Source organism: Limanda limanda, chromosome 19 (assembly GCF_963576545.1).
Source record: "Limanda limanda chromosome 19, fLimLim1.1, whole genome shotgun sequence".
NCBI lineage: Eukaryota > Metazoa > Chordata > Actinopteri > Pleuronectiformes > Pleuronectidae > Limanda > Limanda limanda.
In genome coordinates, this window is record NC_083654.1 from 6,471,199 (window position 1) to 6,482,162 (window position 10,964).

The following is a 10,964-nucleotide window of genomic DNA, read 5'->3' on the forward strand; positions in this document are numbered from 1 at the left end:
TTGATCGTGACACCAAAGCGAGCTTTTCGATTGGCTGATAACATTCCATCCCACGTCTGTTCAGCGGTTGCGATTGGTCGAGTGCTCCTGTGTGGGATCATATTCTCAGTCTATGGTATGAACTATATACAGTCTATGATGTGAATCAACTGTGCAGCAAATGTGAGAGAAAGATGACAGGTGGAGGAAGATGTGAGAAACACAGGAGCTCAGCAGAGAGTCATGAATGAATCATGGAGCAGGAGAATCTGTTTTCACTCTATTAGACAAACCAGGTAGAGTTAAATGTCTGCTCCACACTCCGGAGGAGAGGGGGCGGTACTGCAGCTATGACGCTAGGAATCCCAGCCCTCTTTAAAGGACAAGAAGAGGATAAGCAGTCGATCGCAGCACGTGTCAGTGTCTAGAACCCTCTTCAGTTGTGTGTCTCCTTCTCGGATCCGTCCTCCTGCTGTCATGGACGCGCTCCTCTCCAGACTCTTCTCCTCGGAGGAGCAGGAGCTGCACACCTTGGACCGGATGGCGTACGTCCTGTTCCTCATGGCCGCCTGCACGTTCCTCACGCTGATGTTCGAGAACGTGCCCTACGGCCGCTACGCCAGCAGCCGCTACGGGTTCCCGGTGGACGCCCGGTTCGCCTGGTTCGTGCAGGAGCTGCCCGCGTTCCTAGTGCCTCTGTGCCTGGTGCTGTGGACATCCTCCGCCAAAACGTCCCTGCTGCCCAACCAGCTGCTCATCGCCATGTATTTCTGCCACTACGTCCAGAGGTGGGTGCGATGAAACTTAGATAAATAGATAGATAGATAGATTACTTTATTCATCCCCGAAGGGAAATTAAGTCGTCAAAGCAGCCGGTATATTTGAATACAATTAAATACAATACAATAGAATGAAATAAAAAATATTGAGGTAGAAAGAATAAAAACAGAACACAAGATAAATAGCTAGATAGATAGATAGATAAGGTGCAGTGGCAAGATGATGGTAATAGTACTGATGATATGATGGTAATGTTATAAACAGTATATAACAATAGTACAGTATATATAGTATATAATATAACATAGTATATATTTATATATGATAGTAATTATACCAATATAATAGCAGTATATAGTAATAATGGCAGCAGCAACAGTATATATAATAATAATAGTAAATATAATAATAATAATAACATGTACACATGTATAAATATGTGTATATATACTTATATATACAAAGAATATACAGAGAGTATGATATAATATGATATGATATATAGGAGAAGTATAAATATAAGTATTTAACAATAGATAATATAATATATAATATACTATGAGTGTAAGAATATGTAGACAGAGTGTGCAAAAGAGAATATTATTGTATGAAATGATATATAATATCAATATGGTTTATATTAACACATATCACATATGATGTGAAGTATAGCACCTTTAGAAAAAAGGTTCACCTGCATTCAGCAGCATGCACAGTGCAGTGGGGGAGCATTGTCTTCCGCAGGTTGCACAATTGTTATTGAAAATCGTTCTGCACCATAGTGTCCTCTTGCACATTATCTGCGCTTATTATATGACTCCACATGTATGCCTCTTATTTTAAAATTCACCTAGGTATATTATTTTATACTTCTACTATACGTCCCATTTTATATTCATATCATATTGTATACTATTGTGAATATATACATACATGTTTATATAGTTTTACTATCTAAAGTTTGCTGCTATATATTATTCTGCTGGGATGTTTTACCCATTTAGATATACATATAGCCCCTAGCGTTTAATGCTCATTAAATTTGAATACCATACAAGCCTTTAAACTTGTAACAGTCTACATGTGTATAAGTCTATTAACACCCCCCTCTACTTATTCCCAAATACAGTATACATTCTTGTGCAGTCACCCTGTGCCTCTCTGCTTCTCTATTTATTTATATATCTATTAATGAAGGACTCATTAGGAGAGAAGAATATCAAAGTGTACATTCCATTTTTAAGTGTATCGTTTGTACCAGCTAACTAATCAACTTCAAAGCATATGTTTGAAATAACAGGTTGTGCAACTGCAATGATAACTTGTTTTTCTTCTGCTGCAGGTCCCTCATTTATCCATTTTTAATCCGAGGAGGTAAAGCGACACCAGTCATCTCATTTGCCCTGGCTTTGGTCTTCTGCTTCTTTAATGGCTACATGCAGGTCAGGTACCTGAGCCATTACGCTGAGTACCCTGCATACTGGGTGACACATCCATGCTTCATCACTGGTAGGTGTTCTGTGGCTGCTGCTACCCTTTCTACAAATTGATTTATATGCACTAGAGCTTCTCTGTGACCGGAAGATGATGAGGGATAAAGATGAGGGTTATCCAAATTGAGTTGGCCATCTTCGTCAGTGTGAAATAGATTGGGTTTGGAAATAACACTCACACTCAACATGAGGGATGCTGGAAGTCAGTCAGAGATGAGGGTGCTGAGAGAAAAGTCTGTGTAATGACATCATATTTAATGAGAAAAGCAATGTCAGTAAGTATCGCAATATATGACTGATATGAACATTTTTATCTGGTGATCAGTGTTAGAATGTTTTATCTTATACCCGAACGCAAACTTAAATACCAGCTTGCTGAATCCTGTACCTAACTTTAGCAATGTCCAGCTCTATATATGTACATCGGATAGGCTACAGAGAAAATTTATTATGAATTATTGTTTTCCGAAACGATCTCGGCTATTCTAAAAGTATAAATAATAGGTTTGTTTCCTGAACATATTTTCTGCTTTGCAGTTACAGCCCCTCACAAGTAGAGGGTTCTACAGCACCCTCAGGATCACTACTTCCAGCATCACTGCAAAACATAGATTTTAAGTATCAAAACGATTTTTTCTACATTACTATAGGGGCTTTAAAGGAGAAATCAAAAAACAAATGTACTGAATTAATTTGATTTAACTGTTAGTTATATACTAGCATGATAAGTAGATATATTTTACAAGGAAAAATAAACTGGATTGGTGTGTGAAACGTGAAAGTGGAACATAAGAAGAATAATGTGTAAGTAAAATCAGCATAGACACAAAATTACTTCATGCACAAGTAACTTAAAAATTAGCAATAACGTATAAAAACATCACTGAATAAAATCTGTTGGGACAGTGTGTTAAACTGCCAGTTTACAGTGTAAAGGAAAAGAACAGGCTCCCTACCTCTCACTAGTTCATCCATTCTACCCCTCCTATCTATCCCTACACTTCTCATTCAACATTCATTCATGTTTAAATGTTTGAAAAAACATAGTGCTCATTTAAAGGAATTTGGCTGCCTTTTCGTTTCCCTCTATTGGCTTCTGCTCCACTGCAGGTGCTTCTCACACTTTTCAAACTGGAAAGTGCTCAGCTGTTGTTTTTGGCTCACCTTGCTGCTCAGGCTAACACAGGAAACTGTCAATTTAAAATATTTTTTCTTAAAGTCCCTGTAAATTTGTAGCTTAGCAAAATAAAAAATAAATCCTGACTCTTCCATGTTGATGTTGGTTGAGACATGGACCAAAGTTCTAAAGTCAAAGTACACCCTTAAAAAATTAATTCTCAAAAATTGTTTCTGTCAGTTTCATGGGTTTCATGTTTCTGATAGGTTTGGTTGTAATAGTTATAAGATGCTTTAAAAACTTTAAAGGGATAGTTTGTCGCCTAAAATTAAAATTCACTCATCTACTCACCACTATACCACAGACTGAGACTTCAGACGTAATAAAACAGAACAGACACATATGGTGTGGAACACAATACTTCATGTGTATTTCAAGCACCTTAAAAAACGTTTCTTCAAAGTTTTCAAAGTTTATCTCTGTACTACACATTTATGACTCAATGTGGGAGAAGTTGCAGTTTTGAAAAGTACATTATTTTGCGTTATTTACTAAGCTTATAAACTAAACGTGTCCGTCTCCTTGATGAGGGCTGTGTGGGTTTGTTTTCACCAGATGTGATTGACAGAGGCCTGGCAACATAAGCAGCCAACATTACAGCTGTCATTGGATATGATTTAAATTGGGAGAATATGGTTGGCAACATATGTTTTAAGTACTGCAGGTCACCGCAGCAAAACATCTGATGAATACTCACTGATAATTGTGAATAGATGCTGTAACTTTTTTAATTATAGCTCGGCCATCTGGCTGTTGTTGCTGAAATCTTGTGCCTCAGCCGCTTGTGGTTGGTCTATCCCCAGGGGCTGTGCTGTGGTTGGTCGGCTATCTTGTGAATGTGCACTCTGACCACATCCTGAGGAACCTGAGAAAGCCTGGAGAGACTGGTTACAAGATTCCCACAGGTAAGGTCTTCAGTCATCAAAACACTGGATCAAATGGGTTCTCTCACAACAGCAGAGCCATCTAACTCTCAGAAACGTTGTGCTTGACATGTCTGGACCTTTTATAATAAGTTTGAATGATTTAATATTTCAGAGGTCTGTTAAACAAGCGACACAATTTTCAGACCGAAGTTCACTACTTAAAAACTCTCGGCCCATAATGTGGAAATACAAATAAACAAAACATGGAAACGATCTGATGGCAATTTTAACCAACACCTCCTCGCCCCCACTGACTTTCACAGAGCACCGGTCGCCTGTTTATTAAATTTGTATTCATATTCGACTTACTGTGTGTTGAAATCGCACCTAATTCGACACTGCACTCCCCTCGGCCATTAAAAACATGCATTCCAAGTGTGAAGGCGATCAAATGAACGGTTCTCGAGATGTGTTCCACATACAGACAGAAAGACAGACTGTGAAATAGCAGGTAACGGACATTCAGTTCAGATTTTAAAAGCACATTCACTACTGCTGTGTGTTTGCTGCATCGACTCATCTGGTTCAGTTCACTTTCAGTGTAGATGAGTCACAATACTTGGGTTGTTGAGTAGGTTTGGTTGATGGGTGTAGTTTTGCTGTAGTTGACACGGATATAGGAAATGTAAAAACTGCACAGTGTTGATATTAATCCTGTTAGACAGGAAGGCAGGCCTACTCTAGAACATGAATATTATATGTTAATACAAGATTCATGGTAAATTTTCCTCATTCAGTCCTGTAAAAAGTGGTATTTCATTTATATTTAGTAGTAAATGCCTATTTTTCACAACACAGTTAAATACTGCTTTACTTATACAGCAATAGTTCAGCATGTTTGTTTATACATGCATTCTGTCTCTTGCTGAAAGTTTGCTGCTGGTAGAATGGGATTTGTTGCTTTTAAACCAGATTAGCCCCTTCCGTCTATATTTCTAGTCTTTCTGCAAAGCTAACTGATCCAGTTTCATATTGAACAGACAGTTTGTGATATGAACAAGCACAAGGTAAAATTGTTTCTTTTTCATTTGCCAAATGATATTTTGTATGAATTATTTATACTGAAAACTGTTAACTGCATTGGGCGTTTTAGATTTTCTTATATCTCCTCAGCACTTGCGTATTCATGGTTAGGGTTTCTCATAGTACTACTCATGACACTAAGACTAAACAGATGAAGGAATGCATTTTTTTTTTTTTACAGCTTGTGACCTTTTACTGTGTGAAAATGTATGCACATTTGGTGAGATGTGACACGTAAGGAGGGGGTTGGGTAAACAAGATTTTGGCTCAACTCCAAATTCCTTTAGACAAATAGCCTGGAGAGTGTAATGAAAAAGTACCTGCATTTTTAGATCAAATATTGGTAGTTTCCAAACACAATCTGGACTTTTTGCTAAGTGAATCAGTCATCATAACAGGCTCACAAAGAGAGTGGTCCCTATAAGTAAGAACATAGTCATAACAATAGCACCTTCAGCTTGAACTCGCGGTGAACCTGTTGAAACAATCCACCCTGGAAACTTAAGGAAAATAAAGAGTAGAAGGTGAGGCGGGAGGAAGCTGTGTGCTGTGTGGCTCTAAATGAACTTCCAGTCACGCCTGGAATCCCCTCACCCAAGAATCTGGCATTTTCACATAGAGGGTAGCAGCACTACTGTGCACATGACCTGCAGTCCAATAGCTAATGCTCAGGCGATGTGGATTGAACTGTGTGGAGGCTTTTTGAATTTTTTGGCAGCATTTAGACTCAATTCCATTTAGTCTAGATGCTGTGTTGAATTACAGTGGGTGAAAAGTCATCATATTTCAATTCTCTCCCAGAGTGAATGATGTTGGCTGCTTCACTTTAACATATAAAGTGTTCTGTCCTCATGCTGTGTCTTCTACATACAGGCGGGATGTTTGAATATGTATCAGGAGCCAACTTCTTAGGAGAGATAACGGAGTGGGCAGGCTTTGCGCTGGCTGGTCACTCGGTTCAAAGTGCAGCCTTCGCCATCTTTACCGCAGTGGTCCTCTCCAGCAGGGCTGTGGCCCACCACAAGTAAGAATAAGAATACACAGTAAGCAGGTTTGCATGGACTGAAGCAAGCATTTGTGTTAAAGGAAGGATACATGTTTCCCCTCTGTCTCTCTCTGCAGATGGTACCTAGCTAAGTTTGAGGACTACCCGAAAAGCAGGAAGGCTTTGATTCCATTCCTGTTCTAAGAGGCACTTTATGCACTGGAAGCTGGAATAGGTACGGCTGTTGAGAAGAATATTTTCTTATATATTTTATTTTTTGGAAACAATTCTTTATTAGTTAATGCTTTCAAAAGAAAAAATTACTCCTATATACAGACCAGGTCAATTAATTATTGGTATACCATGCATATACATACAAGCAAGTTGTATTCAACATTTCAATATTCATATACACCTACATGTCAAGTTATGTTAACGTCTTGAAGCCCATTGGCTATCGTCTGTTGATGAATTGACCTCTGTCGTTGTAGACACCAGATATCTCGGCCAAGACTCAGTATTTATTTTGTGTACACCATTAATAGTCAGTCAAGTAGAATGTTTCTCCACACGAAAAACAAACAATTATACTTTTTGTACGTGTACGATTTAGGTCCTGTTTTAGGTTTTGGCAGCGATCTGCATATGGATGCATTAAATTGAAAACCTGATAGCCGATGCATTTCAGTCAATGTGTTCAACCTCTTTTGCTAGCCACATGGAGTGCTTACCTGCGGGCAGCCAACTCCTGCTCAAACGTGATTGGTCAAATTTTAGAAGCGGAAACCAGAAGGCTTCCTGCCCCTAAATCGTGTCCCTCGCTGACAGATTCTGCATATTCGCATGTAGAATCTGTTCATAGAGATAAGTTACCTTGTTACTTTAAAAAAAAAAAATGTTTTCACACCTGCTCACAAGTGCACTCACACATTCTATGTAAACACTAACTAGCCATTTGACTTGAAGAGCATTTGACCAAGAGCTGACCAAGTAACCAGAAAGCCAGTTACAGTGAAACTTTTGTGAAAAAGGCTGATAGAGCTTACTTGCTGGGAAGTTGTAAGGACCGGTGTTTATTTTTTGAAGCTTGTCTAATGTTATCCCATATTTCTTCTGATTAAAGGGACTCTTACCTTTGTTGCATTTGAGAATTACAGCACATTCAAATCATCCCGCCTTCCTCCAATGCCCCACCCCCTCGTTCCCATCCGCGGTGTTTTTTTGAAGAAACTTTATTTACAAGCAGACTTACAAGCTACTGCCTCCACGCACGCACGTGAGTTTTTGTTTACCAAAGCAATGGATTCGGTAAGTTATATACATTTATATTCACATGCCTTGATGACGCGGGCCCGAATGTGCCACAAGAAGCAGACGGAAAACCTGCATGTCCATGCAGCAAACAGACAGGTCTGTCGGCCAATAAGGTCCTTCGGTCCGAAGAATTTTATTGGTTGAAGTTTTCACTAAATATTATGAGAGTGAAATAATTGTTTGTTTTTACTCCTGGTGGGTCTGTCTTGCATTTTAGAGTGTCATTACCTTATTAATACCAATTTAACCTTATCCAAAAAAAGTGTAAAAATGCAACACAGGTAAGAGTCCCTTCAAGGAAAGCTCTGATGTCGGAACAAACCTTGAAGATCCTTTTTTTTTTTTTATGAGAAAATATTGAAACCGGTTGCATAAATGATCTCATCTGAGCTGCAAGCAAGTTACAGTTAAAGACCATTGTCTCATTATGATTTTTATTGTTGCCATTAGTTTGGCAATAATGTTTATAAAGCACAAGAAGCTTTCAGCAACCGTGAACTGAATGTCCTGGAAGTGTTGTGCCTGCAGGAGAGCGCTCCTTCAGAGGATATAAGATGGTGATTGGAGGGTAGCTCAACAGCAATACAAGGGATTTATAACACACTGAACCAGCAGTAAAGAGTTTTAAGACTTCTCCGCTGATCTGCATATTCTCCCAAATGGAACATAAACTAGGAAATGCGAAGCAGACATTTCGGGTTTTCATTAATCCTCAAGAATCACCTGCTGCTGAGCTATCTTCTTCACATCCGTTTATATTAAATAGATACAAACGGGACCTTGAGTTAACTCCAACGTGTTCTCCCACCTCGTCTAGAGAGACTTTTCCTCTTTACCGCATCGTCTGAAACTCCGGATCGAGAAGCCACTCAGGAGCAGAAGGAAAAGACCAACCTGTCCCCATCTGCTGGGCTGCAAGGAAATCAAACAGAGATCAAGCACTGCCCTCAATAACTCACCCATGCCTGAAATGAGAAGAAGAGATTGTCTTTTCAGAAAGAAAGAAGAGTGGATAAGGAAATGAATGGGAAAAGAATTTGGGGAGAATTTGAAAGCTATGATGAAGCACGTTGCATGGATAAATTACATTGGATGAAGTTGCCTGTGACTGATTGAAAAGAGGGAGACTGGGGGAATAGATAAGAAATGTGTTACACTGATATAGATCGTAACATCTCTTATGCTCTAATGCTGTTTCATAATCCTGTTTATCGTGAGGCAAATAATCTCTGTCAGTGTGAAGTAGCACTTTTTTTTAATCATGTCTTGTTCTGTAGGATTTGATAAAATGATTTGCCTTACTCGAATGTTTCTCAAAATAGGTTAAGTTTGGGAAAAAAAGTGTGATTTTCACTTTACATTGTTCAAGTCTGTCACAGCCTATATGTGTGTATATAGTGGTTTATGCGGAAGCTTTCCATTGTTACCTGTTTCAAAAAGTGCCGGCTGCATTTTCTTATCACTAATCAGCCCTCTCTCTCTCCCAATGGTAAAGGTATTTCCAACACCAGTCATGGCAAAGGTCATATCGGAAGGAATTTAAAAAATGTATTAAAAATAAGGGCTTTGTCATCATTTTTAGCCACGGTGTCGTCAATAAATAAAGGACCGCTGTGTGTGAGTGGGATGAGAAACGGAGGCTGTGTGTCGCTCAAGGCTAAACGGAGTGACATCCTTCATGTACAAGATCCTCTCCCTCTTTCTCTTTCTTCCAGGGCACTTCCTGTGTGTATCTTCTGTATCCACGCTTCCTGTAATTGCATCACTATATTCAACAAGGCCAGTGTTTACTGAGGCTACCATCGGACTTTAATGCCTTTTAGGCAGACACCGACAGATTTCCCTTTTATATGCAAAGTGACTCCATGTAATGACTCATAACTCTTTATCTGCATTTGTGTATTAATGCAGGCAGCAGATAACCCCCAAGGGGGGCGGGGGGGGGGGGGGGGGGGGGGGCTGTTCTGTAATAGTCAATATACATGTCAGCCTGTGGCATATGTACTGTAGGAAAGAAAAGGAACGAGGTTAGTCTGCAGTATAGTCTCCTATAGGCAACAGTAGGAATAGCTTTTTCAACTTTAACACATTTGACACCCTCAGATGAAAAGAGTCACAGCTGCAGGTTTATTGTTTGTTTTTAATGCCTAATGTTTCGTGATTGCTTGAGTTGCCTTATAAATTCCAGCTCGTGGCTACAGAACACAAAATGCTTGGTTTTGCAAGAGCAGGGTTGGTTATCAGGGTGAAGTCTTTAATTCCAGTCCTAGCATCTATGAAAGTTATTTAACATGTTTTAACTGGTTTAAATTGTAAATGTTTCTATGTTTGCAATAAATGCAAAGCCTCAAACACAAATAGCATCTGTAAAATAAATAAACACAGTTAATACACATGACTTGCAGGTGGTGCCTTTTCTTCCCTCCTGTAAAGGGCAAACATTAGCATGTCTGTGTCTTTGGGTCTAAACTCTTCCTGCCTGTAGGTGATGCGGGCAGGTAGCTCTGCAGTTGTGGGCCTGCAGGGGGCGCTATTGCTATGCTATTCCCTTGGTTATGGCTGTGTCTTCAGTAAACTGTACATAGCTGCACATAACCCAGTAAGGCTTTGACACCACAGGGAATTTATTCATGCTTAGCAATGTGAAGTTGATATAGCTGTTGATATAACCTTGTAAATACAGTTTTTCCACTCATGTGGGTTCAATGTCTGGTAAATTCTGCGATCTCATTACCATGCAGGCCACATGCAGCCTCAGACAACTGCAAGCTTCTCTAATATGATCTCCTCTTACTGTTGTGCCTGTGGGCATCATGTTGACTTCTCCAGCCCACTGTGTGCGCGTGTGTGTGCGCGGGCGCGTGAGTTAGCCATTCGTCAGCCACGGTCCAGTCATCACCAATGTGGTAATCCCATAAAAGCTGACAATGAGTCAAACCAGCCTTGAAATCACACGCAAACAGACACACACACATGCACTAACACACAGTCGGTGAGTGCCTTTGGCTCGAGCTGAGACTGTGACATGAGAGGTGAGAGGAATATCTAATTCCATCTCAAGTGTCACTCAAACACCGGTGTTTGATTCAGTGTAAGATGGAGATGGAAAGGAAGAGCTCTGGGTCTCTATGGGCGTACAGTGGGGGGGAGCAGCTGTGCGTGTGCCTCAGTGTGCCATGCACAGTGCTACATATCCTAGCTGACACATAGCCGGCATGTAGTTTGCTCTGGGGGGGTTTTCCTCGACTGTCACATGCTGCACGTGAGCAGCAAGGGCAGGAGGCTGG

At 40.0% G+C, this 10,964-nt stretch overlaps 1 protein-coding gene across 1 annotated transcript; it reads left to right on the forward strand.

The window, feature by feature from the left end:
• The first annotated feature begins 181 nt into the window (after positions 1 to 181).
• On the forward strand, positions 182 to 9,252 carry srd5a1 (steroid-5-alpha-reductase, alpha polypeptide 1 (3-oxo-5 alpha-steroid delta 4-dehydrogenase alpha 1)). The gene is made up of 6 exons (XM_061093065.1): positions 182 to 767; positions 2,102 to 2,268; positions 4,233 to 4,334; positions 6,252 to 6,402; positions 6,501 to 6,598; positions 8,495 to 9,252. The coding sequence occupies exons 1-5, from the start codon at positions 457 to 459 to the stop codon at positions 6,565 to 6,567; spliced, it is 798 nt and encodes a 265-aa protein (XP_060949048.1). The 5' UTR covers positions 182 to 456; the 3' UTR covers positions 6,568 to 6,598; positions 8,495 to 9,252.
• Positions 9,253 to 10,964: the final 1,712 nt, after the last annotated feature.